The sequence below is a fragment of the Acomys minous genome, assembly GCF_964271855.1.
Source record: "Acomys minous genome assembly, chromosome: 2".
NCBI lineage: Eukaryota > Metazoa > Chordata > Mammalia > Rodentia > Muridae > Acomys > Acomys minous.
The window spans coordinates 17,917,388-17,938,354 of NC_140484.1; the positions used below are offsets into that span (position 1 = coordinate 17,917,388).

A 20,967-nucleotide genomic window follows, 5' to 3' on the forward strand; every position below is an offset into this window, starting at 1 on the left:
GTACCAAATATCACATCTTACTGTAGGTTTTCATATTTATAGACTTCTTCATGTTGATATATAGCCTTAAGTATGTTTTCTCTAGTCCTACTCTCTAGAATTTCTATCATAAAAGCATAATAGGTTTCATCAAAAGCTCTTTTTGCAGCTATTAAAATAATCTTGTGATTTTTGTCTTTAAGTCCATTTACATGATTTATTACATTTACTGACTTAAATATATTGAACTTGCCCTGAATTTCTGGGATTGAGCCAACTTGGTCATGATGTATGCATGTATTATTTTTGCTAGTATTTTGTTATGGAATTTTACATCCATGTTCATCAGGCATATGGTCTATAGTTTTGTCGTTGTTGTTGTTGCTGTGTCTTTTGTTATGACTAATGTAAGGAGTGTTGATTGTAGTTCTTCTTTGAAAGCCTGAAAGTCTGGTAAAATTCTACTGTGACTTCATCTGGGTTGGGCCTATTTTTAGTTGGAGAGCTTTTTATTATTACTGTTTGACATCTTTTATTATGGATCTGTTTAGGTTGTAGATCTCTTCTTTGGTAGTTTGAGTGCAGCAACAAATTCATCCGTTTCTTTTAGAGTTTCCAAATTATTTTAATACAGGTTTTTTGTATTTTCTTATAATATTCTGGATGTCTTTGGTGTCTATTGTAATATTTCACCTGTTGATTTCTGGTTTTGTTAAATTGGATCATCTCTTTCCTTCTTTTGCCTAGCTGTGGCTAGGATCTGTCAATTTTGTTTATATTCTCCAAGAACCAGCTCTTAGACTCATTGATTCTTTTTATTGTTCTCTTTGTTTCTATTTAATTCATTTTTGCTTTTATTTTTATATCTTGTAATCTACTGGGTTTAGGTTTGATTCTTGTTTTTCCAAAATCTTGAGTTTCATCATTAAGTCATTTACTTTTACTCTTTCTGATTTTTTTAATGTAGGTATTTAGACCTATACATTTTCCTCACAAGACTGCTTTGTTGTGTTGGGTTTTCATTTTTATTTAGTTCCAAGAATATTTTGGTTTCTTTTTTTATTTCTTCTTTGACTCATCATTCAGTAATGATCTATTTATCCCCATAAGTTTATATACTTACCGGAATTTTGATTGCTATTGATTTTAAGTTTCATTGCATAATGATCAGCTATGACATATGGAATAATTTTGATTTTGTATATTTACTAAGGCTAGCTTTGTGTCCAGCATGAGGCCTGTTTTATGAAAGCTTCTATGTGCTGCTGAGTATGAGAACTTTTATTCTTTGGTGTTTGGGTGAAATATTCTGTAGGTATCTGTTAAGTGCATTTGATGTGAGTAGTCAATCAATTATGAGATTTCTATTAAGCTTTTGTCTAGACGACCTGTCTATTGGAGATGTGGGGTATTGAATTTACCTACTATGACAGGGCTTATGTCAGTCTGTGTCTTTAATTCTATGAGCTAGTTTTTATGACATAGAGTTGCCAGAGATTGGTACATATATATTTAGTATTATGATAATTTCTTGTTACCTTAATAAGATGAAGTACTTGTCTTCATTTCTTCCCATTAGTCTTAGTTTGAAGGCTATTTAGACAGACACCAGGATAGTGAAACCTGCTTGTTCCCTGATAGGATTGCTTTGGAATATTTTTCCCATCTTTTCACATTAAGGTGGTACCTATCTTTAAAGATAAGATAGGTTTCTAATAGGCAACACAAAGATAGATTTTGTTTCTTATTCCATTCAGCTAGCTTGTTTTTATTGCTGTTTTGTTAATATCTAAAGTTATGTGTTGACTACAGTCAGCTTTTTGGTTTCTTGCTCTTTGTGTTCTTAGTCACTAATTACAGTTTCATTTGTTTTCTCTTTGTGCAGAACTTTCTCCTATCCTACCATTTGGTAAGCCATCATCAAATCTTACAAGTTGTACCTTTAAAAGAGGTCCAGAGTCCAAACATTTTTGGTGATTTCCACCACCACAATCAAAATTCAAATAATTTTAATTCTTCATCCCTCTACTGTAATCGATTGCTACCTGGCCCATTTGCTCCCATTTCAGTGATCACTTAGGTTGGTCATATTATTACTTCCCTCAAAATCATTCAGTATCTTTAATCCAACTAAAACTAAACCTACCTGTGATGTCCCTAAAGCAGCTATGAGAGCTGTATGCTAACTGACTTCCTGACCTCTTCTGCTGCCATCCTCCCACCTTACCCAGCTCTATCTGATCTCCATCCTGTTCCTAGAAACCCTCCAGTGACACTTGTTTCCACTCCTTAAATCTTTGCATTTACTTTTCCCTTTCCCAAAGACACGTCTCCCTAAATTTCTAGGAACTTGGGTGCTTTCCTTACAGGCACCCTCTACTTCCTTTGAGATTGAATTTCTCATTGGCCTGGAGCTCACAATCAGGCTATCTGGACAGGTCAGAAAAACCCAGGTACCACGCTGTCTCCCCTACCCCAGTGATCAGGAACATGTGGCACAAACATGAACACCACTCCTGCCATTTTTATGTGGGTTTGAAGGATTTTTGCAAGGTAAACGCTCTACCAACTGAGCCGTACAGCCGGCCCCTATGTTATGCCTTTGTCCTCCTTTATATTTTTCTTCATTGTATTTATTTCTAATATAAAACAATTCACTATTTTAATCTTTCCAGAATGTAAGCTATACAGAAATAAAGAAAGTGTCCTATTCACTACTTGCGTCTCCAGTATCTTAGATACTTGGTCCATAGTACACCTTTGTAACGATTGCTGAATGCTCTGTTTCCCATATGCTCAGACCGTACTTCATTGTTCTTGGAATGTTAACCATCACGCTGCCTCGGGACAGTTTATCTTTGATAGCTTATGTTGTCTCCCTTCCTCCACAAATGTCAAATAACTTTATCTCAGAACTCCACCTGCTCTGTCACATTCTATCTTAATCCCATCAGGTTTTTCCTTTTTGATTTTTTAAAAATCTTTATAGATTTATTTTTCAGCCTATACAGTCTCCCTAGGCATAGTTAGGACTAATTTAAACAAGGTAGTATATTCACTGAGCTATACTGTTTATGTTCAGGTTGTTTGATTTTGGTTTCTCATTGCTGCAACAAAACATCTGACAAAAGCAACCTAAAAAACTGGAGAGAAGGTTCAGTGTGCAAAGAGTGCGCCACGCAAGCCTGGTGACAGCAGTGTGATCCTCGTGTAGACATGGAAGAAGAAAGCCACCTCCTGCGAGTTGTTCTCCTACCTCCACATTACATACAACACAAGCCCGCCCACAGACACACATCATGCACATACACATATCATACACACACGTAAGAATAAGATTTTCTAAAGTTTTTAAGGCCACTTAAGGAAAGAAAGGTCTACTTTGGTTCACAGTTGGAAGCACAGTGACAGGGCTGTGATTTGGGAAGCTGGGAATGATGGCTGCTGCCGCTGCTCTCAAGGCCCCACCCCATGGAGTGTCGCCACCCACACTGACCCTGACCTCCCTCACACACGAGCTCACAGGTCCGTCTCCTAGGAGACTGTAGATCCTGCCAAGCTGCCAGTCAAAATCAGCTGCCACTCTGTTCTATCATGTTCTAGATGCTGAACATCCAAATCTCTCTGAGTCCCTAGCTACCAAACAAGACGATATTGTAGCTAGACTGTTTGTTTCTTCAAAGTATATTGTAAGACAATTTATTATATACTTTGTTAAATAATTAAAACCTGAGAAAGCAAATACATTTGTGAAACTTTAATTCATCCTCATTCAGTGTAGTTGTCTGTCTTGGGAAGTGTTCTATGTATGTGCTTTTGGAACATGCTACACCTACTGTCATTTCTTCACATTTCCTAAAGCCCAAGACACTAGCAGACTTACCTGGAGCTACTTGGTTGAGAACTCATCTGAAACCCAGTTCCCTTAGGCATGCAGTGCATCACACAATGTAACTTGGTTCAGCTTTGTTTGTAACAGAATTCAAATAACTAACGGTTATTTTGATCTCTGAGCCATGTCAATCTATTTACTATTTGCAAACTGAAACTAAATAAAGTTGAAAGTCATCCTAGGCAATTCTGATAAAATGGAGATTTGGAAAACTGCTTTGTTCTTCTAGACCAGAATCCTTTGAGACTTCATCCCTCCGACTTCCACCATGCTGCCACCATTTCTTTTCCCTTTGCTCCTTTGCAGCATATAATCATTTCCCAACCCCTCCACTGCTTCTCCTACATTTCATCTCATGCTACTGATTCTTGTTCTAGAACATACTGTCTGTGCCAGACAGACTCACAGAATCAGCAGATTCTATGTCTGGTGAGGAGGGGCCAAGCAATGTCACGTGTTCTCAATTCAAGGTGGGGGTCCTGAGTTGAGCCCCAGCCTCAAGTGCCAGCCCATCTTATCCTTACCTTGCATTTCAGAAGAGAAACTCTGCAGTGGTCTGAAGAAGAGGCTCTCATTTGGGGAGTTCTAAGAATCAATGAAACTACATGCGAAAAGGTGCTTATCAAGCACAGTGGGTTGTGTGTGGACAGAAGAGAGGGGGCTATTTGTGCAAAGAGTCTGAGGCCTCTAGCAGCATTGTTAAGGGGTCTTTGGCTGAACTACTAGTCGTTATAAGGAAGCACAAAGTGCCAGTATCTTCAGGCTCTGGAACCTCACCCGTAGTACACGGGCATAAGAGAAATGCAGAGACATATCTAATGTCAGTGACTGCCTCCGTGTTGCCAAGGGCAACTACAATACCTATTGGCACCTGCCCTTTTAATGGTGGTGGGCTAGGTGTAGACATAGGACTTAGAAGTTTACTCTACATGTATTGGGAGAAAGCTTAGTTTTATAACAAACCAACAATTTTATCTCAGGATCTGCATGTCTTGTAGATGTGAAGACCCTTGAAGTCATATAGGCCCTTCCAGTTCTAAGGTAGAAACACCACAAGTTAAAAAAAAGAAAAAAGAAAAAAAGAAATCTCAGGCATCAACTTTACACCTTTTAAACTTAGTTAATTTGCAGTGAAAAGCTGCCAAGAAATTCTCCAGGATCACTCCCTTCCTCCTCAACAGCCGTAACCATTCGCCTGTTGACCAACCTGCCCATTGGTTGCCCACCAGAGCATGGCTTCACTCAGACAATTACACAAGGACCCACCTGGGGCTGGAAAGAAATCAATAGCAGTAAAGCAGTTTAGTCTCAGAAACGATACAGCTACATTTTAACTGAATGAAAACTGCTCTTCCTGCTCATAGCTTCATAAATTCAGTGAGCTTTAGTCCCAGTAGTCTCCCAAAGAGAACACCAACACTCGTGGCATCTCTTGTCCATTCTCTTTTGCCTTTATAAGTGGACCTGTTTTCCTGAATAGCTTCTATTTATTGGGACCAGGATATTTTTGTTTATGTTCTTTATTTTAAAAAGTCTTTGTGTGCACATTTTCTCAGAGAGGAATAATTATTGACTCTCTTCCTGAGGAAAATGGATAATTTAACTACATAAAATTTCCTGTGACAGTACTCTTAGCAAAATAAAAAATAGAAGTAGAATTAGATATAAATTCTTATACATATCTACAATTCATAATTGATAAGTTTCACTGCTATTTTTATTTTGCTCATATTTTAGGTGAAACAAAGCATTTAAGTATAAAAGTGAAATGTACTTGTTTCCCAACCTAGCCTCATATTTTTCCAAGACATATAACTGAATAATTTCAGATTACATGCTTCTAGTGCACATTTCAATGTTTACTATGTGCATCAGAACCCATAAACTATATGTCGCTTGCATGCTTGAAAAATTGTACAAACCACATAGGTTTAATTTATATAAAACTACATGAAAACGGAGAGATTACATATATGCTTATTTTCATTCAACTTTGGTTCTTGTTTTGTTTTGTGGTTTGTTTTCATTTTTTAAGTTGGCATACAACGTAATGGGTTTCAGTATGGCACTTGAATAATGCTTGGTTCCTGTTGTCTTCCCAACCTCTCTCCTGTGTTCTGCCTAATGGCCTCCTGTTGATTTCCTTCCTTTCTGTGAGCCTCAGCTTTCACATCACTTGTACTCCACTTCCCCTTCCTTCTAACTAGATCTTCTTTTTCTCTTCTAATGGTTGTCTTTCTATTTACATGACATTTATACACACATGTGCATACACACACATACACACTCCTCTCTCTCATACACACACACAGCTAATCACAAGTGCATACATACAAATTAAAATACAGTACTTGTCTTTATGAGTCTGGCTTATTTTGCTTATTGGTAAATATCCTGATTTCATTTTTCTTTATAACTGAATAAAATTTTACTATGGATATATACCATGTTTTCCTGATCTATTCATCTAAGCTGGACCTATTTCTTGGCACTATAAATAGTACAGCAGTAAACATGAGTGTACAAGCATCTCTATAGCACGACTTGGGGTCTTTCCACCATATGCCTAGGAGTGGTAAATGTTAGCACACTGCCCCAATCTGCCTAGCAACCTATGATATCATTGGCATCATTACCTGCTTGCCACTGGGTGTCCCCCCTGCCCAGGTGTATATAAAAGGACAAGCCCATTTCATTTCTCTCTCTCTCTCTCTCTCTCTCTCTCTCTCTCTCTCTCTCTCTCTCTCTCTTCCTCTCTTGTTTTCTTTTCCCCTCTTGCTGTCTCTACGTCTTTCTTTCTCTCTGGGGTGCCCCTCCTACTTCCCTGCTCTCCCATGCTCATATAATAAACTTCTTCATATTATATCTGTTGCATGGTGCATATTTCATATTTCAGTAAAACTGTGTCATGTAATTTCTTTAATTTAAATTTTGGAAGAACCTGTGTAATGATTTCATTAGTGACTGTACCCAATTAAACTTCTCAGTAACAAATAGATTCCTCTTACCCCACATCCTCCCTAGCATTGTTGTCTTTTGTTTTCTTGATGTTAGCCATTCCTACTGTGCTAAGATAGAATCTCAAAGTAGTTTTCATTGGCATTTCTTAATGCTAAGAGGATATTAACTACTTTAAAAAATATTTACTGGTCATTTGTGTTTCTTGATTCAAGAATTGCAAACTCAGTTCATCAGTCCATTTGTTGATTGGAAGGTTTTTCAGGGGAAAGGTAGTGTTTAGTTTCTATAGTTAGTGTCCATTTATTCTGTGTGTGCTGTATCTGAATGCCTGTGGAAGCCAGAATTGTCACAGTGTTCTCCTCTGTCCCTCTCCCCCTTATCTTTTGGGACAAGATTTCTCCCTGATCTGGAGCTCACCAAATTAACAAGACTGGCTAGGCAGTACACCTCAGGGGTTCTCCTGGCTCTTTCTCTACTGCACTGGTATTACAGACATATACTACTATACTCAGGTGGTTGTAGGGTGCTGTGGATCCAAATTCAGGCACTCAGGCTTATAGCTGCTTTACCAACTGTTTCTATCTCAGCCTCACCTAGTTCTTTGCATTCAGCATAGTATGCCCCTGTTTGAGGAACAGCTAGGGAAGTGTTTTCTCATTCTAGGCTGTCCCCTCACTCTCATGATCATTTCCTTCATTGTGAAGAATCTTTTTACTTTTATGTAATCTGATTAGTTCCTAGAGTTACTTCCTGTTCTGAAAGTTCTTGCATACACCTACATCTTAAAGTCTCTTCCTTATGCTTTTCTAGCCATTTCAACACCTATAACAGTTGTGCCACTATTGCACTAGTAGCTAGCAGGTTGGTATTGCAGCATGAAAGACCTGACACAAGGTAATAATCATATTTCATTGCATACATATATCAAATTCTGTGGAATAAAGACTTTTAAAAAACAGTGCATGTGGGTAGTATGTTTTGACATCTTAAGCTCTGCATTCCTCTTGTTGATGCCCCACTTAAGTTTACCACGTTTGACCCTTTCTGGAATTGGTTTTTGTTGTTGTTGTTGTTGTTGTTGTTGTTGTTGTTTTGACTGCTAGGAGTTGTTGATTGCCTAAATTGTTAGATTGTCTAAATGGTGCTAGCAGGAAATATTTCTATGTATACATTTCTGTTAAATTGCCTCAAGGGTAGGAAAATGAAAACTAGAGGAAATAGGGAAGAGGTAGGGAAAGAAACCAAAAGAAGAAAGATTTTCAAGTTTCTAGGAGCTTGTTGTTATTTATTTTATCATTCTATATAAATACTTATTTTGAGCCTAATTTTACATTTTGTACATTTGATCTCATTGCAATAATGGCCCCACAATCAATTTTCAGACATAAACACCTGGATGCATTTCTTCCTCCCCCCTCCTTGCCCTGAGTTTAGTACCATTGCCTGTTATAGCCCCCACAAATCCCTGGAGGAGGCCTCTTCAGAGCCCACTCCCATGGCTGTAGTATGTAGGATTTTCCCACCCATTCCTTTTTTAGCTTCCTGCAGACTCTCCCCAGCACTGCTGCGATCAAGGTCCAGCTGTTTGAGCTTCTGCCAAGATAGTGTCTCTCCACAGACAATTCTGGATACATGGGGGAAACACTACACTTCAGGCTCAGGATCCAAAATCTGCAGAGTTAACTGAAAGGGACAGATTAGGAATGGGGTGCTTAGCCCTAAGACACTTTAGTCCCAGTTCTATAACCTGGCTCACTGTGAACTGAACCACACAGTCAGTCACTCAATATTTTGTAGAGTATCCTTTAGTATCCATTGTGTGCTGGGGGATGTCCATAAGCCAAGCCTTTGTTTACACTAGTTTGCTATATATTTTTCACAGTACAAAATCTTTCAAATTAACTGTAATATTTTGGTCTACTAGGGAACTTACGCATGGAATTACTCAAACAAGTTTAAGAAAGCTCAAAAGCATTTGTATTGTCTAGAATCTTTCTTTGCAGTAGTACTTCAGTCGAGCTTTACTGCCCCAAGTAATTTTAAACACAAGATAGAAGGTTTGACCCACTGCAGAGAAAATGAAGAATGATGCCCCCTCAGAATCAAACCCTATGGCAAGTGCAAACAGCAGCAGCCCAGCATGAGCCCAGAGTGAGGCCCGTTGGAGGGGCCAGCACATTCTATACTGCTTAATTGAGTCTCCAATCAGCTTTCGCCACTGCTTGGCTTTGAGGTGTCAGACTAGGTTTTACAGGTCAGCAGGGTGTTCTAATGATTTTTTAAGCTTCTCTTCCCTGCACCCCCAACCCCTTCGAGGATAAGGCTTCAGTGTTATGGAATTACCTGTTCAGTCAGCAGGCGGGTGTTAAAATTCTGAGTAGACCGCCCCTCCTCCTTGAAAGCAGCAGGCAGGGGGGGGGCGGGGAAGGTCCGGAAATTCCTGAGCATTGGGAAGCCAGCCCTAATGTAATTACCTGAAATAAAAGAAGGGGTCAGATAATAAGGGCCAAAGGTTTTTCCTCTGAAGTAAAGGGCCAGGTAAACAAAACCAGCTGCCCCTGGGGCCAACAAGCTCTCCTCATTAACTGGTTTAAGAAGCTAATGGGCGTAAGTGGCTAATTGTAGCGCAACCCTAAAACCGAATCTTGAGGACTGGGGGGATAGGTGGGAAGACGCTGGAGCTGCAGCTGATGGCAGGGCACCTACACATGCTCAGGATGGAGTGAAAATCAAAGTAGGATGCTTTGACCAATATCTTGACCAATATCAAGAAGACTTGAGTGTCTTAGTTGGGCACGCTTAAATTTATATGTTAGTACAATGGGATATAGAATAGATTTTACTTAATATATTGTAGGAAATTTCCTGTGCAGTGACTATGAAAAACTCTGGAAGGATATTCATCAAAATGTGAACAGTGATACTAAGTGTTGGTCTTACAAGTGGCTCCTCATTTGATACTTCTATTTTGTTTGTGTTTGTTTTTTAACTTGCATATATTTCGCTTATAATAAAAACAAGACAGTACTTTAAAACTAAGATGAAATATATTATATATATTTAAAGTTATGTCTAATTCTGTGATATAAAAAGTGATGAATCAGAGATGATTTGACAGAATAGGATAAGCCCAACTCTCACAAGAAGAGAGAGGAAAGGGAAGGTAGAAGGGAGCAACGCAGAGAATGAGGAGAGAGGAGGCGGGTTTACCGTTAGAGTGTTACAGAGAGGTTGAATGAGAGAACAAGTTAAACACAGGTGAAGACCGAACAAGGCAGAGAATGAGAAGGATCCAGAAGATTAGAAAATATTGCTGGAGTTAGTTTGAGGTCAGACAGCATTTCAGAGGCTGAGAGAGAAGCCAGATTGAATAAGTCAGCTGGAAGAGGAGTTTGAGCCAAAACAGCTGAGTTGAAGCAGCCATCTCAGAGCTCAGTAAGAACAAGAAAGAGTGAACTTATTAAGCAGTGAGTCTCAGAGGCTGGAAACATTCTAGGCCTAGATTAGATCTTACAGAGGCTAGAAGCCTCCAGGACTAGGCCTAGGTCAGCAGAAGGAGGCAGTAAGCCTCCCACACAACAATTGAAACAGACAAATAACAGTTCCTTTTACAGAGTTATAGAGAAGTTTCTAGAGCTTCTGTAATTGAAGAATTTCTTTGGTCTCCCACCAGCAATTTTTCTCCTTTTTATTTATCTGTCTTCAGAATCCTGTGTGGCAATTATCTCCTGTGGAAATTAGTAGGCAGCTAAGAATCACCCTTATCTTCTCAGGGCAAAGGTCAGAAAAGAAGAGAGTTGCACCAAAATCACTAGAAAAAAAAAAAGAAGTGATTTAACCTGGCTTCCTTTTACCCAGTTTTTGTTAGCAATCGGTATCATTGGAGCTGGGGCTGCACTAAGGTATGCAATAAGTACATAAATAAATAGATAGCCTTCATTAGCATGATGAGGAGTTTATTTTTACTAAATGGTGAGCATATACTGCTTTCCTTCCTTTATACCTTTATCTGCGTGCTATATTGGGTCTATATCTATTGAATGTGGAGAGGTACTATTGGCACCAAAGTTCTCTCAAAAGCAGGGCTTCCTCAGATAGACTGAGGTAGGAGGCCTATTTGTGAGCTGAAGCCAGCTTGTGATATATAATGAATTGTTCCAGGCTAGACTTGATTATAGTGAGATCCTGTCTAAATTTAGAAAATAAAATATAATAAAGGAGGCTTTAGGGTTTATCCAGTTCATGCAGTATTGTTAACTGATCCCTTTCCCCCCACTTCAACATGATCCTAAACCAAAGTTCCTGTTCCAATAGTTTGAGACAAAAAAATGAGCTTAAGTTGCAAATGAAAATTACTTAAATTCTCAGTCCAATATGAGGGCTCCTTTGACATCTAAATACAAATTGGACTCAGACTGGGTTTCTTAGAAAGATGCTGTTTGCTTAGTGCAGGGACATGGGCCCCTTAGTTGGGTCAAAGGTACAAGCAATGCCCAGGGCCATACTTGAGAAGCACTTTAAAGGGTCCCTGACATCTCTGACCTTCTCTTATTTGCTTGTAAACTTCCTCTATGGCCATAGTTTCACCCATGACTTCTAAGCTGCAGAAGACCCCCAGGTCAACATTGCTCATCTCCGTTTTCCTCTATCTCTAAGTACCTGGTATATATTTTCTTCTTGATATTCTGCTTATGTTTGATATATCAAACTGCATCTTTCCTTTCCCTTGACAAGCTGTGGCCCAGCTCTAATGCCTAACTGTCCTCAGCATCATGCTCTCCGAACCATCCTGTCTCTTGAGCTCATGGTGATCGTTGGCCCCATGCCTTGGTGTCTCCCGCCAAGGAATCTTATGGTGCTTTCATTGCAGCCTCTCACTTGTGCTTCTTCTGTATCCTCCCTTGTCTGGAACCAGTTCACGTGTTAACCCACAGCATCAAGGTAACTTTGTCTGCTGGTTTCTCTGCCAGCAATTCCTCCTGCTTCAGTCCAAATTCAGTCTTCAGGAGTAGCCAAGGAACAACTGAGAATAATTGAATCCAGCTTGTTAGGTTAAAAATGGGGTCAATAGTGGGCTCTAAAAGGCTTAAGTTAAGTTAAGGAGCCCCTTCCTCTGTGCTGAAAGAAGGGGAGAATTGTACTACTTCTGAGTCCAGAAAAATAGAATGTCAGTCACTGAGCAAACAGTAACATGGAACATATTTCTGTCTGCTCCCATCTGCAAGGAATCCGGAGTCTGTCTTTATTGCTACATACTTTGCTCCCCCAAACCTCACAGTGGATGAGCAATTCCTCCTCTGGACAGAGATTCCCGGCAACCCCAAAGCACAACCTTTCAGTCAAGTTTCTGCTACCTTGAGCCTTTAAGTAGCCTAACAGAGTATATTTGGTTATTGGATAGCTTTTATGTGCTAGGCTCTGTGGCCAGTATTTTTCTTTATTTGTTCACCGTAGCAACCTTATAAAAATATTACAGGCTTGAATTTTTACTGTATTTTTTTACTATTTCATTTATTGTGTATGTGTGAGTGTGTATGTGTATCAGACAGACAAACAGACAGACAGAGACATATACACATATACAGAGAGAGGGGGAGGAGGAAAACACACACATGTTAAAGTCAGAGGTAAGTCTCACAGGTTGAACAGATCCTCGGGCTTTTGTGGCAATCACCTTTACCCACTGAGCTATCTTTCTGCCTCTAGGCTTGAGTTTTTAAACATGTTTTATAGAAAGAGAAATACAGATATATGTGTATTAAAATGTTATAATTAAATCCATTACTTTTTAGGCCAACTTGGAAAAGGGCAGTAGGGATCCAAAATTACATGGGTAGTAAGTGGTGAAGCATATTGAACTAGGGTTTTTTACCTCTAAGTTCTATGTAACTTGAATAAGGAATAAAAGAAAAGAAGAAAAGAATGAAGAGACCATAGATCAGATGGTTTAGTCTAAATATTTGGGGAGAATCATACATACTGAAAAATTATATCTGTCATCTTTACCTCAATAACTATTAAACTATATGTGTTGGCAGCAAAAACCATAAACACTGATTGTTATCATAGTTGCTGTGAAATTAATGTAGAGAAAAGGGGAAACTGGAATATGCTTCCTTGAATACTAAGAATAATTATAGTTTACTGTTTGTCATAGGACTGGTCACCATGTAAGTATTTGTTTCTTCAGGTGTGCATTAGAGCTGTGCGTTGCACAGATATGCTTTAATTTCATCATTCTGTCCCACTATGCCCACTTTTCATGTATGTACTATCTAGCTCAACTTGTTAAAAAATTAGAGATGGTAATAATGAAATATGAGCAAGAAAAGGATGGAAGACCTGTTAAGGCAGTAGCCATAATTGAAGCTATGTTATACATAATAAATGTTTGTTGAACCTTAGTTTAACCTTTGAGCCAGAGATGAGTTGAAGTGTCGTATTATTGTTGTGTTCCATTATGTGAGTAACCATATAGGACATTTAAGTATGTATCCTCTGACAGCACTTCTACCTTAAGACGCGAAAACAAGGAATCTTTTGTGTGCCTGCTGTGTGCCAGGCACTTAAGGTCCATTACCTCCTTGACTTGAACTTAGCTCCAAGGAACATATATGCCACCTCTCTGTAATTGATAAGAGAACTACCGAGCATGATGGCACACTTCTAAAATTCCAGAACCTACTAAGCTAAACAGGAGGAATGCCATAGTTCAAGGCCAGCCTGAGCTACATAGTGAGTTCCAGGCCAGCCGAGACTACAAAATGAGTCTTTGTCTCAAAAAACAAACAAACAAAAACTAGATAGATGATAGGTAGGCAGGTAGGTAGGTGGGTTAGTAGATAGATAGGTAGGTAGATAAATAGATAGATGGATGGATGAGAGGGGGGAGAGAGAAGATAGATTTTTAAAAATTTAAATATGCTAAAACTGAGGTCTGTAGAGACCAGGAAAACATCTGGGATAATAGAAGTAGCAAATGCAAGTCAGGAATCTGAATTCAGATGTCTATCTCCAAAATCACATGCTTTTTAACATATCAGTGATTTAAACATTAGGTTCTTTGGGATGTCTTATAGTGGTGAGAGAGGCCAACAGGAGGTTGAGTAAGACCTGCCCCCTTTCCTTGCTTCAACTAGAGCACCTGTTTATAAGAAAAGATTTTTAAACTTGACCATCCAATATGGCATGTGTTGGCATGGAGATTTAACATTAAGAAGAATTTTCATATAGCTCTCTATGTACTAATGGATAGATATTTTATTTCAAGTGGAAGAAAATCTATTGCTAGTTATCAACCAGTGAGACTTTAGTAGATTAGGCTAGCATCTAGGAATCATAAGCATTTAAATTTTTATTTCATTCCGATTTTGCAAAGATAGGAGTAAGGAGAGGTTGGAGATAACGAAGGCCCTCTGACCCGGAGCCTGTCTGCTCAGAAAAGAGGAGCCCGTAAGAGGGGGCGGCCTGTTTTGGTCAAATGTTCACAGTGTAGTGTCAGTGCAGCTTGATGACTCCCGTAAGCTTCTAATGAAAACCAGACTGAAAGCAAGACAACGAGCAGCAGCCCTGCTGTTTGAGGAGAGAGCTTTTGGACTGATTTGTGAAGTTCTGTGCATTTGTTTGTTCATTTATTCACTCACTCATTCAGCCCAGTGAAGGAGAGGGGAGTTCAGCTGTAATGAACGTTGCTAGGGAAGCGAGCTTTCTGGAAACACTTGAGACTCTTACTGCGCTGCATCAGAATTTTCCTCTGTTGTTTATTTTCTTATTTAAAAGTGGAAACTTAGCAAATGTTTGGGGATTCCTTTGAGACTCTCCCATGCCTTTATTGCTTTAAGGTAAAGATAGAGACAGCATGAGATTGAAGGCTAAGCCCTTTCCCAAGAGGAAAAAGTAAGTTTTTCTCTATTGCTCAGTTTAGATTATGAACTTTCTATCGTTTCCCAGAAAGTAAGAAATGGGTTTTTACCTGAGCAAGACTGGAATTGGAAATGGAGAGGGTACAAGATGTATCATGTGCTTTAAAAGTATCAAGAAGCCAAAACTATCAGGAGATGAAGCTCAGGGCCAGTCTACCCCTCAAAGCAGAGCCTTCTGCTGCAAGAAGTGTATGTCTAGTCCCCTGTTCAAAACTGTATCTGACTCTTATTTTATTTTTATTCCAGTTGCTACATTGACGGCCGGGTGGTCAAGGTGATGGACTTCCTGAAAACTCGTCTGTTAGATACACTCTCGGACCAGATTAGGAAAATTCAGAAAGTGAGTAAAATTATCTGTGAGCTGATGTGTTTGGAACAAAGACAAGGAGAAGGTCGTAGGGTTTCAGCTGGAATTTAGCGCTGTGGGAACCACCACAGTGGGGAAGGAGTCTAGAGAGGCGTGGCCAGGATCACCCTCTCTCAGGGATGATTGTGAGTCAGATTGGTTTTCACCTTTAACAGGGTTTGTTATTTGTCGCATCAAGATCCAGAGTTGTTGTAAGGATGTTGAGGATATGGAACTCCTACACACTGATGGTGTGTAAGAAATAGAACTGCACAACATGCTCACCATATCACAGAGCAACTTGCTCTCCCATGCCGCCTACAGCATTGATGAGAATAACTGAGATACAGAATCGACCAAAGTATCCATCAGTGGACAAATGGAGAAAGAAACTGTCATTGTCTGAAAAATGGATGGAACTGCAGGGCATTATGTAGAGTAGAATAAGCCAGGCTCAGAAAGACAAATACTGCATGTTCGTTTCCCTATGGAAAAGGTAAAATAATTCACTCGAACTAGAAAATAGCAGAAGCTAGAAGAGGAGAAAGGGAGAAAGATAGCAAAGTTGTATAACAGGTACCATATCACAGAGAAGTGGTAGAAGCACGTTCATGTCACAGTGAGGTAACTGTCCACTGTAAGGTATTTTATCAATAACTAGAAGGAGTTCAGAAGCTCTAAATACGAAGAAATAATGAATAGTAACAGTCTTCATTATACACGCTGAAATGCAATTCTTATAAACTAATTAAAACAAAAAGTAAAATACAAAGAATAAAAGCTCCACATGGAAATTGTATTAAAGGTTTGTTTTTTTTAAAAAGCAGACTTTTTTCTTCATCCTTCCTGCTTTTTCCTACATTTAAAATCAAGAAAAATTTTTATTTTTATTTAAAAGGCTTCTTTATTATAATAAAAATATGTTAGCAGTTGATTCAAAGTAATTTAGTAAAGAAATGTCAAGTTTACTTGTTTTCTCTTCCTGAGGATTTACCTCATTTCAGGAGACAACCATTGCTCACATTCACTGAAGTTATGGTTTTGAAAGCAAATAATTCTGCTCCATATTCATGTAAGAGCTGACTTTTATTTTAAAAGGAGAAGAAATTAAATCATATTAAGCAACTGCATGTATGTCTTCCCAGCAAGACCCTTTTAGTTAATGGACCAATGAAAATAACCAATGAACCCATTAGTAATGGATGTAGTCTGAGTCCTGAAGCTCTGGCTTAGTGTGGCCAGAGCACATCTGCCTTTAAGAGTCATCTGCCTAGTGATCCTCTGGTCACATTTTGAAATATATTAGATTCATTCATTTTGAATTACATGGATCTTATGTCTACAATATCCACTGGGCCTCATCAAAATACAACATTTTGTGCTGTCCAGTCAGGTTCCTTTCCAGAAACTCTGTGGAAAGCACCATTGAGAACTAAGTGAAAGTCTGAACACTTGTCGTACTTCCATACTAATGTCACATTCAAACAGCATACAGCCTCCGTATTCACTTGTTCTTGGGGAGTGCTAGAGCCTGAGAATTCTCAAACTTCTAGATTTCTGTACCCCAGTGTAATCATGATGGGCCAGGTACATTGGCCAGAGCTGCCTTCTACCACTGCCTTCTATTAGGCAAGAAGAACTAAGTCATCTGAAATATTTCTGCCACTCTGTTTGACAAAAGTTAGTGGGAAGTATTACTGGGCAAAGTGCCAGATTCTGGAGATACAAAATATAACAATATGTGGCCTCAAGGAATTCCGTTTTAAGCTTTAATATTTGAATAGGTTAAACATGTTGTCTGATGCAACAGAATATCAACCTACAGCTGGCCATGGTGGTACATGCCTATCACCTAGCCTCTGAGAGGCTAAGGCAGGAGGATTTTGAATTGGAAGCCAGCCTTGGCTACTGAGACTCTGCCTCAAAAACAAACAAAAATCAACCTATGGAAAGCTACAGTTTTCTAGCCTCACTATGCTAATTTAAGTGTTGCTCCTTAAAAGGAGTTTTGTATTTGTTTACTTGGAAGTTCTCTCATCCTATAAATATATGGATATTTGTATTACAACAGTGTGCAAAATAGTCAAGTCCCTTTGTTTTGGGCTCTTCTATCTTTGAACTGATTAAAGGATTGTTGTTGGTAATAATACTGTACCAAGAGAGAAGGTTCTAACTGTATTTGTGTTGTTAGTTAACTATAGCAGGTGAGTCTAAGTCCCCTTTACCACTGCATGGTCCTTATCATGACAGAACATTCAAAGGCTAAAGTAGAAGCAAAGCTTACTTCCTGCTTTTTATAGGGTCCCAGAAAGGAAAAGAGAAAATTGAGATTCAAGCATTTAAAAATGTGCCTGATGCCCTGTAAGTGGCCTCCCACTTCAGGAAGGAGAAATGACGTATAAGTAAAAGGCTCCTGGAAGGGAAGGCTAGACTTAGCAGGAGCATCAGGCATCACCTTTGGTGCCTGTTCTGGTTTTCTATGGCAGTGTAACCAGTCATGCCAAAGCTTCATGGCAAAACCTCATGTATTATGTGAAGAAGCATATAGGCTGGAATTCACACAGGGCATAGCATGGATAGTTTGCCTGCGCATGGTAGCTGAAACTGTTAGCTGAAAGAGTTGATGGCTGGAGTGTATCAATATTGTCACATGGTGTTATCAGAGGACACTTTTACTCAGCTGGTGGCAGTGATAACAGCTGCAGCTTTCACCTTAGTTGGGGCTGAGACCCAGATATCCATGATTATTTCTTTACCTACAAAGTAAAGATGCTAAGAATTCTACATTCTCTCCTCATTAAGGAAATTAGAACGTTCACTTGCAGATGCAGCTGCTAGTTATTGTTGCTGTTACATTGTTAGCTATTACAGTTACTGTAATAATTTTTGTGACTAGAAATGCTCCATGCTACCTTTATTCTGCATTTTTTCTTTGCCTTTTTTCTCTTTCCTCTTACTTTGAACCCTGGAGAATATAATAGGTGATATTTTTGGCACCTGAAAAGCAATGACTCAATTGCTAAAAGCAGATGTGGTTTCCAAATTTGGACTGCCATTTAAAGAAGAATTCTGTTTTCTCAGCAGTTGGTGAATTATCAGGTTAGATGAAAATGTCTGTGATACTTTTGGAAACCAGTGAAATGTCTGGACAACCCACACCTTCGGATGAGCTACACACTCCTTTCCATTAGAACAAGAATAACCATCTGTGTATTGGGAGATGAGTCAGAGAAAGGGATTGAGGATCTCACAACACAGAGACAGGTCAAATGGGCAAGTGAGAGACAGTCAGGACACAGCGCAGATGGTATAGTGTGCAGAGCTGGGCTGACTCCAAATCAATGACGTAAGAACCAAGAAGAACCACTTTGGCTTAAGTCATTTGGACTCTATGATTTGTGTCTTCATCTCCTAGAGGAATCAGAGGAGGAAATAACACTTTTTATATTATTTTCAGCAATTCAATAAGCACAGGAAGGAGTTGGTGAACTCCCAGTCAGGAGGAAAGTATTTCCAAAAGTATTGTCCATATGATTGCACTTTGAATATTAAATAAACTACAGTTGGCTTCCTCGGTATTTGAAAAGTTAATTTCTTCCTCCTTCCTTTCTATCCTTTCTCCATTCATTTATCAATGTGCCATTCGTAGTATTTTCCAGACTTTTGAGAATACAATAGTAAGCAAAACTAATGTGATATTTGTCCTCATAGACCTTATAGTCTAGTGGGAAAGAAAGCAGTTAATGAAGCATGCTGATAATAAAGTGCAGTGATGGTTATAATAGTGTGTTATGGGAACCCATCATGCCATGTATACACCTTACAATGTAAAGAAAGAGAAGCCATGGGATGTCTCCCAGAGGAAGTGACACGTAGGTTAGTGCCCAAAGGAAAGGATCCCTCTAACTGATAGTTTTCCTTCAGGTGCTGTTTGGGGGCCACTGGTAGATGTGTGTGGGTAAGGAGAACAGTTTGGCAGCCACTGTGTGTGTGAGGGTAAGGAGAGCATTATAATTCTCATTTTTATGCTTCTTTAAATTTCTATTAAGTAATTCAAATAAAATGCCAAACATTGTATGAAGCACAAGTATCTAAAACAGCCATCCCCAGTGTGTGTGCATGTGCATGCGTGTACATGTATACACACACAGCACATAAAATCACTGTTTGTCCTTCCAATAAGTTACTGCTACCTAGGAGAGGAAAATACCAAAAGCATTTTCCTCAAGAAAGAAGAATGTATGGATTTGCATGCTAGATCGATTATTATAGCAGATGCATTTGTTCACCGGTGTTATTCCCTGGAGACAGGAGTCAAAGAAAGAGGGAGGATATAACTAGAAAAAAAAACAAGGAAGCCTTAGTAATTGTACAGCATAATAAACATTAGAGGGAAGAGCCCACTGAAGAAATAGAGGAGTTAAGTTTAATAAGACACCACACATCTCAGAGGAAATAAAGACGAAACAGTGCTCTGTTTTGGCAGCACAGAATTACTTAGATATGGATTGTGAGGAAGTTTTGAAAGAGTAGATGTCTAAGTGGCAACACTACACTTAGCGTTCTTTAATCACCTATTGCTTATGTTGTTGAATAAAGTTCAACTCTTTCAAAGTCTCAATAAATATAATGACGTTATGATGCGTCTAATATAGCTTAGATGTGAGTACATGGAAGTACGGTAGAAAATATATAACCCTAGTAAATTAATAAACATCATAACGAAATTCTGGTTCTCAGTGAACTTCTTGGTTTGTCAGTCTGTCCACTTATGTGAGCTTTATAATATATCAAAAAATGTTAGTTTTGAGGATGACAAAATAGCTAGAAACACGGTGAAATAATAATGGTATTCTTCTTTAGTCAGAGAAACTAGAAAATGTAAACATCAACAGGAAAAGAATTGTAGTTACTGAATTTTTTAAAAATGTAAAAAAAGGACATGAGTAGTCCCATGTTTTGCCACCAGGTAAATAGAAAGAAAGGAAGGAAGGAAGGAAAGATAAAGGAAAGATATGATTGCTTCTAGGTATGGTGGAGGAGAACATTTATTGTAGATAAAAGAGAGAGCATAGCCAGAGGCAGAAGCATCTAGGAGAATCTAAAGTGAACACGACCAGACTGAGCCGGGACTTGTAAGGAGAGGGGAGAGCCAAACCAAGAGACCCAAAGGGTGAAGAATAGATGAAAAGGGTCAGGTAACCAAGATGGCTGGATTCTATAGGGAAGGGCAGCTGAAGGAAGGGTATGCCAGCCAGGAGGACCCTGTAACTAGTAGAGACTGAGGGATGCTGGGAGAGCCTGGTGGCTAGGGCTGCTTTCTTAATGGACCCTGCAGCCATCTGCCCCATACTTGAGACCTAACAGTTATCACCACAAACAAAACAAAACAGCGTTTATGAAATCATTCTTTAGTTCATTCATTCATTCAGCAATGTTGAATCCTTACTTTACTGTCCCAGAATGTATCACTTGACAGATATTCAATAAATATTGACAGGAGGGAAACCCAAAGTGGGATGAGTAACCAAGATAAAAGTAGAGTAGAAAAACATGAAACGTCTTAGCTCCTTCACAGGTGCACGTTTGCCATTGACACTGAGCACTTAGTGTGCTGCTAACTTCACAGTGTGCTTCTGAAGCTATGAAAATGAATGCAGAGCCCCCTGTGAACTGCGTCTCCATCAGGCACGGCACAAGAGTGCCTTCTGTGTGTGTAGAGGTGAAGGAGCATCCTCTTTTTGGCCCCAAATAACATTGCAATCTGTTTGTAAATGCCAGATATTCCACTTTAGAAATATTCCACTTTATTTTATTTTAGGAATATTATTTGAAATATAAACAACCTGGCAAGATGCCAACTACCC

General features: G+C 39.0%; 1 protein-coding gene across 4 annotated transcripts in view; it reads left to right on the forward strand.

Moving 5' to 3' along the window:
- The window catches only part of HPSE2 (heparanase 2 (inactive)), a 638,895-nt gene that overhangs the window by 464,798 nt on the left and 153,130 nt on the right, over nt 1-20,967 (forward strand). For all 4 annotated transcript variants that reach the window (XM_084754662.1, XM_084754660.1, XM_084754659.1 and 1 more), the window contains one exon: nt 15,001-15,094. In XM_084754662.1, the coding sequence (XP_084610788.1) occupies nt 15,001-15,094 (94 nt within the window). The remainder of the gene's footprint in view (nt 1-15,000; nt 15,095-20,967) is intronic.